General features: G+C 45.3%; 7 protein-coding genes across 7 annotated transcripts; 3 read left to right on the forward strand and 4 right to left on the reverse strand.

Annotated features, from left to right (window-relative positions):
* Positions 1–169: 169 nt before the first annotated feature.
* On the forward strand, positions 170–3316 carry KUCA_T00000676001 (uncharacterized protein; the record flags this gene model as incomplete). Its single annotated transcript, XM_022605237.1, has 1 exon — positions 170–3316. The coding sequence occupies one exon, from the start codon at positions 170–172 to the stop codon at positions 3314–3316; it is 3147 nt and encodes a 1048-aa protein (XP_022456726.1).
* Positions 3317–4155: 839 nt separating this feature from the next.
* On the reverse strand, positions 4156–5076 carry KUCA_T00000677001 (uncharacterized protein; the record flags this gene model as incomplete). The annotated part of the gene is made up of 1 exon (XM_022605238.1): positions 4156–5076. One exon carries the CDS (start codon positions 5074–5076, stop codon positions 4156–4158), a length of 921 nt encoding a protein of 306 aa, XP_022456727.1.
* Positions 5077–5317: 241 nt separating this feature from the next.
* On the reverse strand, positions 5318–7045 carry KUCA_T00000678001 (uncharacterized protein; the record flags this gene model as incomplete). The annotated part of the gene is made up of 1 exon (XM_022605239.1): positions 5318–7045. The coding sequence occupies one exon, from the start codon at positions 7043–7045 to the stop codon at positions 5318–5320; it is 1728 nt and encodes a 575-aa protein (XP_022456728.1).
* Positions 7046–7498: 453 nt separating this feature from the next.
* KUCA_T00000679001 (uncharacterized protein) lies at positions 7499–9559 on the reverse strand (the record flags this gene model as incomplete). Its single annotated transcript, XM_022605242.1, has 1 exon — positions 7499–9559. The coding sequence occupies one exon, from the start codon at positions 9557–9559 to the stop codon at positions 7499–7501; it is 2061 nt and encodes a 686-aa protein (XP_022456729.1).
* An 859-nt stretch (positions 9560–10418) lies between these two features.
* On the forward strand, positions 10419–11942 carry KUCA_T00000680001 (uncharacterized protein; the record flags this gene model as incomplete). The annotated part of the gene is made up of 1 exon (XM_022605243.1): positions 10419–11942. The coding sequence occupies one exon, from the start codon at positions 10419–10421 to the stop codon at positions 11940–11942; it is 1524 nt and encodes a 507-aa protein (XP_022456730.1).
* A 491-nt stretch (positions 11943–12433) lies between these two features.
* On the forward strand, positions 12434–15727 carry KUCA_T00000681001 (uncharacterized protein; the record flags this gene model as incomplete). Its single annotated transcript, XM_022605244.1, has 1 exon — positions 12434–15727. The coding sequence occupies one exon, from the start codon at positions 12434–12436 to the stop codon at positions 15725–15727; it is 3294 nt and encodes a 1097-aa protein (XP_022456731.1).
* A 117-nt stretch (positions 15728–15844) lies between these two features.
* Positions 15845–17854, reverse strand: KUCA_T00000682001 (uncharacterized protein; the record flags this gene model as incomplete). Its single annotated transcript, XM_022605245.1, has 2 exons — positions 15845–17749; positions 17801–17854. 2 exons carry the CDS (start codon positions 17852–17854, stop codon positions 15845–15847), a joined length of 1959 nt encoding a protein of 652 aa, XP_022456732.1.
* Between the last annotated feature and the right edge of the window lie 174 nt (positions 17855–18028).

The following is an 18028-nucleotide window of genomic DNA, read 5'->3' on the forward strand; positions in this document are numbered from 1 at the left end:
AGAAAAATATATTTCTGAATCTTTTTTTGTCCAGGTGCACTACTTGGAGTGCAGCTTTGGTTGTTACACTAAATGGTTTGGATTGCGAGAACGTGCGCATGTGAGGATATTACAAGTGCTCCCTCCTATCTTCTTTCCAAGATCGTTGCTCGACAGCACATACTGGACAATGTCAATCTCTACCAGCTTAGGATCGGCAGACTTAGCATTGGACCAACCGGCGGCCCCATCTGGTGTGGTCCGGTCGCCATCTGTGGCTTCCTCCTTAGACAGTGATCAAGAGAACACTAGAGATGAACCCCAGGCCTTGAAAGACGATGAACTCGGAAAAAGAGCCATGGCTGCAATCGCGCCAATTTTGGAAGGCTATGAACCAAAGACGTCTTCTACCGACTTCCCCATTGGTTCGCCAATCGACCGTTCAGCCTCTCCCTCCAAGCTTGAACCAACTATCTCCAACATCAGCAACCTGAGCATTGGAACAGGTGTTCCAACCTCAATGAAATCTCGTTCGGTTTCCGTTTCAGAGTACTCAGGACCAAAATTACCCAAGGTGGGAACAATTGGGGTTTGTGCTATGGATAACAAGGTTTTGAGTAAACCGTGTCGCCATATCCTGAATAGGCTGAATGCCAGTGGTGAATTTGAAACTGTGATATTTGGTGATAAAGTCATTCTGGATGAATCCATTGAGAATTGGCCAACGTGTGATTTCTTGATTAGTTTTTTCTCCACCGGATTCCCTCTGGATAAGGCCATATCATATGTTGCTCTTAGAAAGCCAATCACTATAAACAACCTGATTATGCAAAAAACCCTGTGGGACAGACGTCTTTGTTTGCAGATTTTGCAGTCTGCAAATGTGCCCACCCCTGAAAGATTGGTCATTTCGCGTGATGGTGGCCCATTGGTGGACGATGGTTTGAGGGCCAAGTTAGAGGAGATCGGAGTTGATGTTAATGAGGTTGACGAGCCCGACTGGAAGATGGTAGATGAAGACACTTTGATGGTGGATGGACAAGTTCTGAAGAAACCGTTTGTGGAAAAGCCTGTTGATGGAGAGGACCACAATGTGTATATCTACTATGCAAAGAGCAATGGTGGGGGTGGTAGACGGTTGTTCAGAAAGATCGGCAACAAGTCTTCTGAGTTTGATCCTACCTTGAGTATGATCAGAACGAAGGGCTCATTTATTTATGAGAAGTTTGTGGATACTGACAACTTTGAAGATGTCAAAGCTTACACCGTGGGTCCCAACTTCTGTCACGCGGAGACCAGAAAGTCACCGGTTGTCGATGGTATAGTTAGAAGAAACACGCATGGAAAAGAGGTTCGCTATGTTACCAAGCTTTCAGACGAGGAGCGTCTTACTGCTCAAAGAGTCTGTAAGGCGTTTGGCCAAACAATCTGTGGGTTTGACCTGCTCCGGGCCAATGGCAAGAGTTATGTTATTGACGTAAATGGATTCTCTTTTGTCAAGGACAACGTCGCCTACTATGATGCTTGTGCTAGTATACTGAGGGACATTTTTATCTCAGAAAAGCGCAAGAAGGATATCTTCATGCCAAAGGCTGTTATCGAGGAAAAGAAGCAGAAGTGGGTTTTCAAAGGTATTGTTTCTGTTGTGAGACATGCTGATAGAACTCCGAAGCAAAAGTTCAAGTACTCATTCAAGTCTCCTCTTTTTATCATGTTGCTCAAAGGTCACAAGGAGGAGGTCATCATTCGCGAACAGGACCATCTTCGAGTGGTATTGCAAACGGTCAAGTTGGCACAAGAACAAAAGGCTGAGGATCCCGCAAAGCTTCAGCAACTGGCTCTGGCATTGGAGAAAAAGATGACTTTCCCAGGTACCAAGATCCAACTGAAGCCAACGCTTGCCAAAGATAACGGTATTGAGAAAGTGCAGCTGATTCTGAAATGGGGTGGAGAACCAACGCATTCCGCCAGATACCAGGCCTCAGATGTCGGTGAGCAGCTCAGACAAGATTTACAGCTTTTGAACAAAGATGCTTTGAAGAATGTGAATGTTTTCACTTCATCTGAAAGACGTGTGGTTGCATCAGCTCAGTTGTTCTCCTGCTCTTTCTTACAACAGGACGACCTCCCTGAAAACTTCTTGCAAATCAGGAAGGATCTTTTGGACGATTCCAACGCTGCAAAAGACTTGATGGACAAAGTCAAGAAGAAGTTGAAGCCTCTTTTGAGACAGGGTAAGGACGCTCCACCACAGTTTGCGTGGCCTCCGAAGATGCCAGAACCATTTGTGGTTATCAAGAGAGTTGTTGAATTGATGAATTATCATCACAGAATCATGGAGAGGAATTTTGCCACGAAGGACGTGGACAACTTCCAGAGAAGATGGTGTTGCGGAGAGGACCCATTTTTGTTCAAAGAACGTTGGGACAAGCTTTTCCAGGAGTTTGTTTCTGTGGAAAAAGTTCACCCTTCCAAGATTAGCGAGCTGTATGACACTATGAAATATGATGCTCTGCACAACAGGAAGTTCTTGCAGAAGATTTTTCTTCCCGAGGAGGAGGATATAGACGACATCAAGAAGACTTCCTCCTTGGTCAGTGAGTATCCGATCAATGTTTTGGCTATGAACAACTTCAAGGTAACAGATGGTGCAAACCTAGATGACAACCGCAGTTCCAAGACTGTTGGTTCTATTGGGTGGGTCTTGGATAGTGGTTGCAAGACTCCCAGAAGCTCCTCCAGTTCGCCATTCGACGACCCTAGATTTGCGCTTCTGCGTGAGTTGTACCGCCTTTCGAAGGTTCTGTTTGATTTCATTTGTCCTCAAGAGTACGGAATTGAAGATAACGAAAAGCTGGATATTGGTCTTCTTACGTCTCTCCCGTTGGCGAAAACGATTCTGTCGGATATTGCCAGAATCAAAGAAACAGACACGGCTGCGTGTGTTGTCTACTTCACAAAGGAGAGCCATATTTACACCCTTCTGAGTGTCATATATGAATCCCAGATCCCCATGAAGATTGCGCGGAACGCCCTACCCGAGTTGGACTATCTTTCTCAGATCGTATTCGAGCTGTACGAGAGCGAAGATGGAACAGGTGAAAAGAAGCATTCGATCAGACTGTCGTTGTCTCCTGGTTGTCATACACAGGATCCGTTGGATGTTCAGTTGGATGAGAAGCATTATATCTCCTGTATCAGGAGAATTTCCATTACTCGTCACTTGGATATGGATCTTGTTACCCAGAAGCTGAAGAGTAGGTTCACAAGGGTGAACCTGCCAAAGAAGTTCACTCCCGTGAACATCTCAAGTCCTTTGGCTCTCGGTAAGGAGTAAACTTAAGACAGTTCAAATAGATATTTGACTCCCAAAGTTGTCATCGTAGAGAAAAAATAACTGAACTTGAAAAAAAAATTTAAGATTTGTAAGTATTCATAGAAATTAGATATTTTACAAAAATATAGCCAATCCAAAGAACAATGACTGGAAATATTTGCAAAAGCTCAAATATTTTATACAAGTCCAAAAACATAATAGAATAATTAATGAATGGAACTGGATGAAATTTATCGTTTCAATGTGCACATATGTTGAATGCCTGCATGCTGAGGACGAAAGATGCAAAAGACTGAGAACAGAGGAAGTGGGAAAGAGCAGGAACAAACTGTATGCCACCAAAACCACATGGAAAAAATCTACATACCTGGTATTAGCATCGAAATGCAGAAGTTCGGAACTCAAAATGTCCATGATAATACCAATGGAAGCTGATTTCTGTTACTGCATTGATGCGTCTAAGGTGCTGTATGTCCCCCAATCATTAGAAGTACAACCATGCATAAAACTTTCAGCTAATTATTTGATTCATTTTGAGTGGACAGAGTCAATGGAAAGTGCTTGGAAATCGAATAAAAGCAAAGGTTCGATAGGTTGAAGAGAATATTACAATCCCCTAGGAAATGCAGCCTTACCAAACGCCGCACGACGCCCGATCTCAACCTTTCATACTCAGGTGACCCTCATCACAATATCACTATGCTAAGAAACAGCTCGAGCCAATTCTTCTTTGTTCCAACCATAAAAAACCAAACAAAATCCCTGTCTAATGATCATGCCATAATTATAGAGGAACTTGCGCAAATTTACCCAAAGCGACCTGCTGGGGCTGTATCATATCAACTTGATTGACCAACAATGCTCTCTACTGCATCGTCGCTGAATATTTGCCCTTCATGCTCACCATACATCCATCTTTGGTAAAAGTAAAACAAATCAAAAATAATGGTGCCGCTGCTGCCGAGAATGTAGGGGAGTTCTTTCATAACAAAGGCCCTGCCATCATCAGCAAACATGAAATCACAGGACGAGAGAATAGACCCAGTATAGCAAAGATTGCCCACTAATGCAGCAGCAAACAGAAGAGGCGATATGCCACTCACAGACTTCCTCTGCCAGTTCTTGTAGAGCTGTGGAATCCGAGAAGCAAGATAAACACAAGTACATGACCAAGCAAAGAATCTCCCAACCGTGTCGTACTCAGCGTAACTCGATACAGGAAAAGATGCATTCTTGGGAATTGGAAGAGCATGCGCATTGCTGATCAAAGACGCCGATGCTGCCATTATTTTTGCCATATTCGGACTTCTGGCTTTGGAGAGCCGAGACTGGCCCGTGCTTTGTATGTCTGACCCCGGATTCCGTTCTATAAGTGAACTTGTCTCGTTGCAAGATGATTCCTCGGAATCAATAGGAAGACCCTGTAACTTCTCTATTCTGACACGATGATGGGCTTTGTACCGGTACGTATAGTAGTACCATTGACCACAGAGCACAAGATCGTTGTAAATGAAGTACAGCGCCAGATAGTACTGGAATGGCAGCTGATGAGTCAATATGCATCCAATGAAACTCAAGAGATCACCCATAAACCACAAAACCAACAAACCAACCGAAACACCATCCACAGACTTTGTCTTATAGTTTGTGATCTGTTGTGGGACCTGTGCCACGAGCCATGCCAGAGATGAGACGTAACCGAGCACCAGCGAGCATCTGGAGTACTCAGGACAACCCCATTCGATTATTTCGGTGATCATCGCACTAAAAGGATGTCAGACCTGTTTCCAATCGAAGTAGGGTTCAACAAACCAAACAGCGTGGGAGCCGTTCCATTGACAGGAGGCGGCCGTATCTTTGACATAATCTCACACACGACCTAACGCGGGTGCGATTTCCCTTTTGGGACTCCGATAAGAGATTGATCAGATTTGACATTCTTGCATATTGTTATGAGATATATCTATGTTGCATGTGTTATTTGTGTAATTTTGTATATGATCAAACTTTGTATAACGTGTCGATGAACGCAGAGATGATTCTATCGGCCACATTTCCAGTTTGAACGTTTCCGGCCACTCCATACAGAGCTGCAGTATCACCTTTGTCCTTTTCAGAACCCGATTCCTTCAACTCCTCGACGGACGCTTTGAGATCAGAAATCAGTTCCTCGACAATGGGAATGGACAGATTTGTAGCAGCAAGATGAAGAGCCGGTGGCTTCTGCAATGCGCTCAGATGCCAGCCTTTAGCCCCCATTTTGTCACCCAGTTGGTGAACGTTGACCAGGTTACTCTTGAAAGCCACGACCGAGCCAATTGGGTCGCCAATAACATCCAATTCGGCGATTTCATTAGTAATGGCATCCTTCAAACGACGCGCAGCAGTCACAATCTCGCGACAATAGTTGACATAACCCTCCTGGCCAATATTAACCATTGTGGCCCAGCATCCGGCCATGAGGGCTCCAGGTCTGGAACCAGCAAGTGTTGGGGAACCATACAGACCACCCATCCACTCAGTAGAAATGTAATATTGACACTCTCTAAGCTTGTTGTTCCGATACATGATCACAGAAGAGCCTTTAGGAGCAAATCCATATTTATGGGTATCGCAACTGATCGAAGTGACACCAGGAACCCTGAAGTCAAACAGAGGAACATCCTTGAACCCAGCTTTGGTGAGATTTGCAACTATGAAGGAACCAAGACAGCAGTCTACGTGCAGTGGAATACCCCAGCGGGTGGAAATTTTGCTCAGGCCCTCGATATCGTCGATGACTCCATGAGGAAAGTTGGGAGCAGACCCAAGGATCAATACAGTGTTGGTATTAACCAGTCTCTTGACTGCCTTGAGGTCAACTTTGAATGTGACTGGATCAAGAGGCGCAAGATGAAGTCTTATTCCAAAGTAGGAGGCTGCTTTGAAGACACCCGCGTGGATTGACTCGGGAGCAACCATTTCTGGAGATGTGATACCCTTATATTTCTTACCGTACTCTCTTGCAGATAGACAAGCCAGCAGTAACGACTCAGTTCCACCTGAAGTAGAGGTACCGCATCCGGTCTCTGGGGCATTGAACATGTGAAGAGTCATGGAAACAACCTCGGAGTCCATTTTTCTGACGGCAGGAAACACATCCGGATGCAATTGGTTAGCCACTGAAAACTGATGATAAGCCTTGGATTGCAGCTCAATGAGTTCATCACCACCATGGTAAACAGCTCCAGAGATCCTCCCGTGTTTCCAATCGCTGTGTTTGATGTCGTTCAACTTGTCAAGAAGCTCGTACACCTTATCGGTAGGAAGACCCTTGGCCGGGAGCTCTGTGAAGTCAGGGATTCCAGCATCGGAAACCAGAAGCGCACTTTCAATCTTTGCTCTAGTCTGAGAAATCTCGGCATCAACCTTGCGTTTGATTGGGGGCAACGAAAGCACAAAGTTGAAAACAGATCTCAGAGCATAGCCGTAAACGGCCCGAATACCAGCCAAAAGCCCGTAACCTTTCAGATACTGCAATACCAATCGCAGAATCTTTGTGAAAACGTACGCAAACAGCAAATCCTTGGAGAACTGGAACCAAGACGTTTTTGTCCAATAGACAAGCGCATAATTCTTAAGGAACAAAATGAACTCTTCGCCTAAACTCTGGGCCTGCTCAACAGTGGCGGGAAAGGTCCATTGAGGAGCAGCTGGAATGAACTCTAACTTCGCAGAATATACGCCCATTGGTGATTATTATAATATGAGCTGGAGATCGTTAGTGAAATCTTTCAAATGGCTTGTCCCGACAGCGTCTGGAAACTCAAGTGTGTTTGTAAGCTTTCCAGGCCACCCAAGACGACGGATTCGTTCGCTGGAATTCAACAAGGGGTAGGCTTAACTGACTATACACAGGCACAGCAAAGTCAGTCCAATGCTCTCTAATCACACAAACCTAAGCACAAAGCTGTTTGTTTTGAAAAGCAATTGAACATGGAGGAACATGGGGGAACACGCATGTAACAAAAGCGCCTGGAATTATCCGGAGTTTCCATCAAGTGCACCAACCAATATGTAACCGCACGGAAACTCGGTCCAAAGATTTCATGCACCTTACAATAAGTATGAGGGTTGGGGTTGTTCGTTCGATTGCGTTAATTATCTAGTTTGTACACTTGAATTTGTCATGAGATGCCAGAACTATCCAGCATAAGGCGTGGAGGACCTGCTTACCCTTATACCCCTGCTCAGGACTGTACTGTTCTTCTCCTTTACCATCTCTCCGATCTTGTGCGCATAGGCCGTCAGGAACTCGTTCTTGCGCCTCAGGAGCTCGCACTCTTCATTGTAAGATAGTTTAGCATCGTCAAGCAAGAGCTGTCTTAGGCTGGTACTCAGTCCGTTCGACTCCTTTAGTAGACTATCACGCTTTGATTCCAGAGAAGTCACCTTTTGAGATAACCCTGCAGCCTCGGAGCTCTTCTCTTGGTACTTTGTCCTGAAAGACTCCAACTCTGCCGAGGTTGTCTCTATATGAGATGTGATGGTCTCAACTTGAAGCTTCAGCTTCTCAATTTCCGCTTCTTGTTCTTCGAAAAGAGTCGGTTGAGAATCTGACTCCAGACTTTGTACTTGTGATTTCAAAGTCTCAAGTCTTTGAACCAAGGCTTGCTCGATTTTCGATATTTTGATGTGATCACCATCGAGCCTTTCAGCCCTTCTCTCCAGAGCCGATGCCTTCACCTCGGACTCTTTCAACTCTTTATAATACAGTCCTATCCTTTCGTTATTATCCTCCATCGCCGCCTGCTCCTGTGTTTCTCTGTTCTTTATGGCTTGCGAGAGCTTTTTCCCCTTTTCCAGCAAATGGCCCACTTTCTCAAATCTTTCAAGTACCAGCGTGGTCAGCTGCTTGAGATATTCCTCGTAGGTAAAGTCGGGAAGGCTGGTATGTTCGGTCTTGAGCTTCTTTGTACCGTTTCCGTCGCCGTTGCTTTCGGGAAGGACTTCCTTGTGGTCAAACTCGTAAACTCCTTCTGAAAAATCTCGGGTCAATGTAGCTTCCAGAGATTCTTTGTCTTCAGGGAACTGAGCTTCAGGCTTGGGAAGTTCCAAAAGACCAGACCACTTATTGGTCAACGGATCCTCTAGCCAGTTCCCGAGTCCATCAAAATGCTCAGAGGGTTTCGATTCATCATAGGTTTCCACATTACCCCTGTTACAGCCAACTATCTGGACCAACTGCTCGAGCTCTTCTTCTCCTACAAGCGGAAGAAGGTCTCCAGACTCAAAGCCAGGAACGTTCAGCATCACGTGTTCCACAGAGTTAAGCGTGACGAACTTTACAACCGGCGCAAGTACTGCCTTATCTTTGAATTCGCTTGGTCTAGAGTTGGAGGTTCTGAGCACATGAATCGAAGCCGAGTCCACAGAAAGAAACGGATCCAACGAAATAATCAGGTCCACAGACCCAGTCATCTGGGATACCTGATCAGAGAGAACCAGAAATATCTCACAGCTGAAATCTTGTTCCAAAAGCGACACATCTGGGTGATTCTTGGATTTCCTGGGAACATAGTCGTCTTCTGTTATCTTCTTCCTCTTAGATTTCTTCAAGTCCTCGCTCTCTTCTTTACCGTTGGACCCTCCAACCTGTAGCTTGGCCTTCTTGTGTACTATGGAGCGGTACTTTTTCTGGATCACCTGCTTGCTGGTCGATTCCTGGTCATACAAAGATGTACCCGTGAATCTTTTGTAGTTCAATTTTCGCCCAATCATCAAGCCTTCTACGAGATCCAACTCTTTCACGCCACGAGCACAAATGAGAACGGTCTTTTTCACGGGCTCCAGCTCGCTCAAAAACCGGTCCAAAGCAACAAACTTGCCACTTCCTATCGCTATTTGCTGGTGTGATTCCATCAATAACAATTTCCTCGGCATAAAATGCTTCACCAGGAGCGTAACATGGGTGTTGATCAGTTTCATGTTTATGATCAGCAGCTCCAACATATTTTTCGAGGTCAATACCTGAGTGGCATAACTCCCCATTTCTTCATGTTTCAAATCTGAATTTGCTTTCAGCATTTTGACTAGGTGGTGCCTGTGAAGCTTGAACAGCACTTCGACTAAATCTTTTTGCACGGCTGTCTGGGGGACTGGAAGATAGTACACTCCATTCGCCGGTACCGGTACAGGTGGAGTAGCGGCTTTGCCGTTTTCGGCCTCTAAAGAGCCTCCTTCAACCAGACTCAGCAAATCCATGATTCAAAGGTAAACCTATTGCAATGGCTGCAATGAACGAAGTGTTCTGCGTCAGTGTGTTGTGTAGGTAGACGTCAGTCTCGGGCATATGCTTGGAAGCTCGCGGCATGTCGTGTGCTGCCAAAAACATTGAATGGGTAGAACACTACTCAAGATTTGGAGAAATTCAAGGGAGGGCTCGATGTGGGGTGAGAGAGCCGGTGGTAGAGAAGTTAAGAAGTGGAAAAAACCCCCGTACGGTGCCATATGTTACGAGTTGAGGTCACAAGTGTATTGGGTCATGCCATGATGGCCTAGGATTGCTATGAGATCATGGTTGACCGGCCAGTCCCTACTGGTAGCAGGTCTTTGTATGCCCGCGGACAAACCACTCTTCTGCATATCCGTATTATTGTAGTATTTGAAAATTTAAACTCCACCCTATCTAATTGTCCGCCACCCGCTCAAAATTAGCAGATGATTTCCGGAAATCAAAATTGGACGGAGGCGGAGATTACCACTCTCACTCTCCGATAAGGCATTTGGCGCGCGCTCATAACGCCTCCTCGAGTCACGCAGATTGGGCCCAAAAGCTTTCCGATTGTGGTGCGAGTCCGGGCAGAGTCCAGGCTGATTCAGATTCGCCTTGGCATAGGGCTAGAATTGCTTTGCTATTACTTTATTATCTGGATACCGGTTTTGAAGTTTTGCGAGCATTCTCCGCCTTCAATCCGTCCGTTCAATCCTTCCTCGCTTATCACAAACATGCGCAGGAAGATTACTATCTTGAGTTTGGTTTTGTCGTGTCGATATATATAAACATCTTGTTCAGTCGACTTCGGGAGATAGATATCAGAGCCAAAATTTTGGCTATCGTGCAATGAAGTTTTCATCTCTATACAGAAGCCCGGAGCTTAACCCCAAGGATCTCAAAGCATTGACGATTCCTATCTTCAACCCAATCAACGTCTACGGCAGGTGCTTCCATCTTTCCTGGCTTGGTTTTTTTGTCTGTTTCTTATCATGGTTTGCGTTTCCACCTCTGCTACACGGTTCTTTGAAAAAAGATCTGAACTTGACTGCAGTTGATATCGCCAATGATAACATCTGCGGTCTCAGTGCAACTCTCATTGCCAGATTCGTACTTGGTCCTTTGTGCGACAAGTTCGGTCCAAGATGGGTAATGGCTGGAACTTTGATTGTTGGTGCAATTCCTACTGCGTTCTGTCCTTTGGTGACCAATGTGTCTGGTCTACATGCTATCAGATTTTTCATTGGATTTCTGGGTGGTTCCTTTGTGCCCTGCCAAATGTGGACTACAGTGTTTTTTGACAAAACGATTGTAGGAACCGCCAATGCCCTTGCGGGTGGTTGGGGTAACGCTGGTGGTGGTGTTGCATTTTTTATGATGCCTGCCTTAGTATCGAGTCTACTGGGAGACGGTTACTCCCTGCATAGATCATGGGGACTGGCGTTCACCGTGGGTCCGTTTGTTATTCTCGTGTTTGTTGCTGCTCTTGTGATTCTTTTTGGACAGGATTGCCCGGAGGGGAAATGGAGTAAGCGGAAGGATATTCTCGGAATAGGTATTGATAATACTCTGGTGACCGTTGTTTCCGTGAGGTCTGACCAGAAGACCAGCAAGAGGATTGTCTCTCAAGTGACCCCTGGCGATAGTGCTTCTGCCGAAAACGTTGCTGTTGATGAGCTAATCATGGCTGATGAAATCATCGAAGACCCAACTCTTCTTGGAGCTCTTAAAACTTCTTTCAGCTACAGAACTATGCTTACTGCATTGTGTTACCTGTGTACTTTTGGTGGAGAGTTGGCAATCGAGGCCATTCTTTCAGGCCTTTATTCCCAAAAATCTCCAAAATGGTCGCAGTCATTAGCCGGTGATTGGGGTTCCATGATGGGTCTTTTGAACATAATTACGAGACCTCTGGGTGGTGTTATCTCAGATCTTCTCTACAGAACCTTCAAGACTACCAAGGTGAAAAAATTCTGGATGATTTTTTGTGGGTTCATGCAAGGAGTATTCTTGCTATGGATAGGTCTTGTTACCAGTTTGAGTGTCCACGGAACCATCGGTGCTCTTGCTGCGATGAGTGTTTTTATGGAAATGGGCAATGGTGCAAATTTCTCAACCGTGTACTTCATCAACAAGAAACACCCAGGTATTGTGGCAGGAACTACTGGAGCCTTTGGAAACCTTGGTGGTATTGTCTTCTCCTTAGTGTTCAGATACAATGTCACTGATAAGGGTACCTCTGACTATGGTCGCAGTTTCTACATCATTGGTGCTATTTGCATGGGACTGAATGCTTTGGTATGTTTTATACCCATCAGAGAGGATAAGTACGTCTCTGCCCACCATGAGGCAGAAGGAGACGTCAAAGTCTAGTGTTCGTTAATTTATTTCGTGTTCAATATATTTGTGTCTATACAATAAAACATTCTTTCTTGAGTTTTCCGTAATTTCAACCTAGATGTGGGAAAGAAGGATAAATGGAGGTATCGTCGTTGTCACGCATCTACGGTGTCTGCATCTCCTTCTGCAGCCGGACCAAATGTTTCCGTTATCGCCATGCATGCCGGTTTGCCTAACCTTGAAATTTGGATCAGATCTCTGCTGAGCGGAGGATACTTTTTTAGATAGCATTGTCCAATGGGATGGAGTCAAAAACAAATATTCTCCACCGTTATCGTAAAAGGGGTTTTGAGTGTCATAACTGTTCCGCCTGTGCTGCATTATTGAAGCGCTGCACTAGTGATGTGTTAGGCATATTTTCCGTTCCATATATACAAATAGCATGCAATGCCCAATAGTTTCTGTTAGGAAGGTCCATTTCTTGATCCTTTTTCTTTGAAACATTGCTCTAAAACATTTGAAGGATGCCGTCCGAGGCAATAGCTTCATCTCATGGGATACCTCCACTTCCTGGACAGACCAATGCAGGTACAGATGCATTGAGCAAACATTTGGTGATTGTCGGTCTGGGCATGGTGGGCATCGCGTTTCTGGAAAAAATGCTCATGAATGACGAAAAGACAAACCTCTATAAGATCACGATTCTAGGAGAAGAGCCATATCTTGCCTACAATAGGGTCGGGCTCACCGAATACTTCCAGCATAGGAAGTTTGCCAACCTTCTTCTGTCCCCGGAGTCGTTCTACGAATCAAGAAATACAGCCAAGTGGGATTATAGAGTTGATGAGGCCGTAGTCGAGGTGAATGACACAGACAAATGGGTGAAGACTTCAAGCGGCGATTTTTTCACGTATGATCAGCTGGTTTTTGCTACAGGTTCAACTGCCCTTTTGCCAATGGAGATGTTGCCAGTGCCAAAGTCAGGCAAGACAACTGACATTTCCGTCTATAGAAAGATGGGTTGCTTCGTTTACCGCTCAATTGATGATCTGAACTCAATGCTTCAGTTTTCCGATAACTTGGGAACCCATGTGGGAAAGACTAAGCGAGCCATCGTGGTTGGAGGAGGATTACTTGGATTAGAAGCAGCAAAGGCATTACTGGACATGAACAAGTATGACAATGTCACTGTTGTGCACAGATCTGGTTGGCTTCTTTCTCAGCAAATGGACTCAAAGGGAGGTGCCTTGCTCACGGAGAAAGTTAGAGAGCTGGGTGTGACCGCCCGAACCGGTACATTGGTTGAAGAGTTGATTTTTGACGAAAGTCAAAATCTTACAGCAATCAGGTACAATAACGGTGAGGTGGAGGATTGTCAATTATTGTGTTACACTATTGGAATCAAACCCCGAGACGAGTTGGCCTCGGCTGCAGGTATTGATACTGCACCTAGAGGCGGAATTGCAATCAACAACTTCCTGGAATCATCTAGTAAGAACATCTTCGCAATCGGAGAATGTGCTTCTTGGAATGACAAAACTTTTGGTTTAATCGCACCTGGTGTAGCAATGGCAGACGTTCTTGCATTCAACCTGACCCAGGCCAAGAATCACGCATTCAAAGAGTTTTCTGAGCCGGATATCGGCACCAGACTGAAATTAATGGGGGTGGATGTTGCTTCTTTTGGTGACTATTTCGCAGATAAAAATGGTCCCAAATGGCTTCCTGCTGCCATGAAAAAGGAAACTGACCGGAAATCATGCCTCAAATCGCTGGTGTTCGAGGACCCCATCGAAGGTAAATATACCAAATTAATTGTGACCAAAGATGGAAAGTATCTGCTGGGTGGAATACTAGTTGGTGATACCTCAAATTTCACAAAGTTTACAGCTTTGGCCAAGTCCCGGAAACCTCTTCCAATGTCTGCAGCTGAGCTGATTATTGGAAAACCTGGTGATGACGGCGACGAGGTCAATCTGCTGACAGACGATACCCAAGTATGCTCATGCCATAATGTGACAAAAGGCTCAATTGCTGAGGCTGTAAAAAGTGGAAAATGCAAAACCATTCCTGAGATAAAAAAATGCACAAAAGCCGGCACTGCCTGTGGAGGATGTGAACCAACGATCAAGGTCATATTTGAAGCGGAAATGAAGAAGCTCGGAAATGTTGTGGCTAACAACTTGTGCATTCATTTCAAACAGTCACGTTCAGATCTGTTTTCTGTGATCATGGTTAGAGGATACAAATCTTTTTCTGAGGTGATGAGAGAGCTTGGTGAAGACTCAAAAGCAGCAGGTTGTGAAATTTGCAAGCCCACAATTGGTTCGATATTGTCCACACTCTTTAACCGTCATCTCCTGGAGGCCGATGTGCATGGACTCCAGGAGACAAACGATAGGTATCTAGGTAACATTCAGAGAAACGGTACGTACTCCGTGATTCCCAGGGTTTCTGCTGGTGAAATCACCCCAGAAAAATTGATTGCGATTGGTGAAGTTGCCAAGAAATTTGACGTTTACACCAAGATCACCGGAGCTCAGAGAATTGACCTTTTTGGTGTCAAGAAGCAGGACCTTATTAGCGTTTGGGAAGACCTCGAGAGTGCAGGCTTTGAGTCTGGTCAAGGTTACGGAAAGACCCTCAGATCTGTCAAATCTTGTGTTGGTTCAACATGGTGTCGGTATGGAATAGGCGATTCTGTTGGTTTGGCTATACGACTTGAGGAGAGATACAAGGGCATCAGGTCGCCGCACAAGCTCAAAGGTGGTGTCTCTGGTTGTGTCAGAGATTGTGCCGAATTTAATTCTAAAGACTTTGGGTTGTGTGCCGTTCAGAATGGCTTCAATGTATTTGTCGGCGGAAATGGAGGCATGAAACCGGCCCATGCGCAACTTCTGCAGGCAGATTGCCCACCCGACCAGGTGATACCTTTATTGGACAGATACCTCATGTTTTATTTCCGGACTGCCGACAGACTGCAGAGGACTGCAAGATGGGTGGAATCATTGGATGGCGGCATTGAATATGTTAAAGACGTTGTTGTGAGAGACAAATTGGGTATTGCCAAAGAATTAGAGGAACAGATGCAGAAGCTGGTTGGTATGTACTATGACGAGTGGAGCAAAGCTGTTCAAGACCAGAAGGAAAGTCCGGTTTTCAAGCAGTTTGTTAACACTGAAAAATCCCAAGACACAGTTGAGATTATCAGGGAAAGAGGTCAAAGAAGACCTGCTGATTGGCCAGATAAGGACGTGTTGAAAAGGGAAGACTTTAAGAGCATTGTATGGTCTTCCATGTCCTGGAAGGAGGTATGTGACTCCAGCGTTCTACCTGACAGTGAAGCTGGCTCTTCTGCAACTGTCCTGATATCGGATACTCAGATAGCCCTTTTCAAGTCTAGAGGAAAATTGTTTGCTTCTCAAAATATGTGTGGCCACAAGAGAGCATTTGTTCTTTCGCAAGGTATTCTGTCGACAGACGAGAAAGACAACACCTACATCTCATGCCCTCTTCACAAACGCAATTATGTCTTGGACCAGAATAAAGAGGAAACTGGTTCTTGTAAGAACGATCCAGCTCAATCGCTTGCTACATTTGATATCAAGGAGGAGAATGGAAAGATACTGGTGAGATTACCTCCAGACTCAGAGCTGGACGAGATTCTTGGAACTTCCAGATGGAAGGTCAAGAAGGAAGAGTCTGTCGACAATGCCACACCATTCAAGAGAATTGATCAACGATTCAAGATCAAAGTCCCAACCAGAGCGATACCTGCAATACCTGCTGGATGTGGTAATGACTCTTTAGACTGGTAGGGGTAAGTAATTGCTAGTGAGCTCAATACAAGCGATGTTAAAGGTAATAGTACAACAAATGAACGCGATTCTTCATTACATAAATATCTCCACTCAGCAACAATCCTCAAGTATATGCTATTCATTGTTAGGTCCAGCTCTACCGTCAGGAAAATGTATGTTTGGAGAGTTGAACTGGGGGACGGCATTGAATGGTGGGTACATCGAATGCTGGTCAGAATTATAGACAGGTGCGGAAGTGAATTGGGGAGCAAACTCTCCAGGATTTTGTGAGTATGAGGCAAGGTTGTTGGGCTGGGTATAATCGTTGTGGACGTAGGGCTGGTAGAGAGGTATGTTCGGATAAGCATGGAAGGCCTGCTCAAAAGCAGCATCTGTTCCTGTGGGGATCTCTGTAAATTTTTCATGTGTCTTGGAAGTTGGATGGCACAGATTGCTCAACTCTTCGCAGTAAAAATCATTTGACTCAGCGAATGACAGCAGAGACTTGAGATCCTTCTGAGCTCTCTTCCAAGTCTTACCGATTTCTCCCAGGGCATTAACGCAGGTGACCAGGTCCGTGTAATGGTCAGAAGAACTGCTGGAGAGGGTTGGTCCTCGGTGTTGCTTTTCTATCAGGAGAACCAAATGGATCATCGCAACACAACTAACGAGATAACTGAAAAAGTAGGGCGACTTGTCCAACTCGAAAGACAAGTTCCTGATCAACTCCGATGCAGATACCGCTGCACTAATACAGGCGTTGCTGGCTTCGGCTGGAAGTTCCCTCAAGAACAGTCTTTGCATCAAAATGACACAGACGTAGTAGTTAATGTGAAAGACTTGGCAGTTAGGATCAGTTGTAGATAGAGGATTCCGCAGATTTGCAGGCAAGGAGTTTTTCAAGTTCAATAGAGCTTTGGTCCCTGTTGCGAGAAGCGTGCTTCTCGCTTGAGTATCACCAACGTCTCCTTGTACGGCACATATCTGGTCCATGAACCTATCCAAAATATACCAAAGACGGGAGGAGAATGAAAACGACACCTCAAGAGCGTAATCAGGATCATCGGGTAGTGAACTAATGTTGTAAAACGGAGATATGATCCTCTTGAAGTGAATACACGAAGGAACAGAGAGAGTTGTGGTGATGATTCTATCTTGAGAGCACACCGACCACAGCAGAGCAGATTTGAAGGGCGTACTAGTAGGCGCAAACTTTGCAGCGCTGGAGTTCTCATCATAGGAAATATGATACCCCATATGCTGGGTAAGCGAACTTGCCATAGAGTCAAACAGATAGGATATCGAATCGTTGCCCATTCCCAGCTCGTAGCATGACAACAGAAACAGACCCTGTAACAGGTACTTGTCTAGACAATACCTGGAAGTTCCAATAGCTAGATCTTCAGCCTCTGCAATGAAAACGTTCCTAGCCGTACTGGCCATTGGGTGGTCCGAGTACAGAGCACCCAGGGCAAAAACAGCACACATTAACAACTGCTGTGATGGTCTATCAGCGGAGAACTTCCACTGGCGTAGCTCGCCCAAGGTCAGCCGAATGACATATGCAACTGAGCACAAGTTTTCTTCAAAACAACACGTCAAATGCTCTCGGAAATCGGAGTCGGTAAAGTAGAGATCCAGCCCGTTCATGCCCAGAGGGATCTCGCCAGTTTCTTCAGAGTCGCTCTGCACTTCGTCAGAGTCCAAGGTCAGATTCTGCGCATGGTACAACAACTCATTAAAGTCATCAATTTCCTGTTTGCTGTTGAGTTCGGCAGTATTAGAAACAGGCGCTGATTTGCCCATGTCCTCGAACGATATCGAGCTGAAGACATCCTCTGCATTTCGCCTCAGGGCCTCATCGTCGCTAACAAAGCCTCTGATGAACTTCTCAAGCGCCTCTGTCTTTGTCTCGAGATAAGCAACATAGTCGGTGTGGTACTTTCTCCGCCTCCTATCTATACCCGCACTGTACAGGCAGCTCTTTTTATTGCTGATGCAAACCGAACAAGGGCTCTTTCCATCACACTGACATTGGACCTGTCGTTAGTTGCCAAACACGATTGCAAAGTCATAGCCGCTTAAACTCACCAATTTCTTCTTGCTCTTGCAATAAATGCAAGCAGTTTGCAAGTACGTGGCCATTGTTGTAGTTCGCGCGGTTGAACAAGAGAGTCCCTTAGATAACAAAGCGAAGCTGCCCTTATGCAAAGACGTTAGCGGTCGTGCGCATGCGGATGCAGTCTCAAAGGGCTAGGACCCAATGCGAATGTAATTTCCGCCTCTTGAGGAAACAAGACCAGTATCACGAGAACAGAT

Source organism: Kuraishia capsulata, genomic scaffold, assembly GCF_000576695.1.
Source record: "Kuraishia capsulata CBS 1993 genomic scaffold, Kuraishia_capsulata_scaffold_1, whole genome shotgun sequence".
Classification (NCBI taxonomy): domain Eukaryota; kingdom Fungi; phylum Ascomycota; class Pichiomycetes; order Pichiales; family Pichiaceae; genus Kuraishia; species Kuraishia capsulata.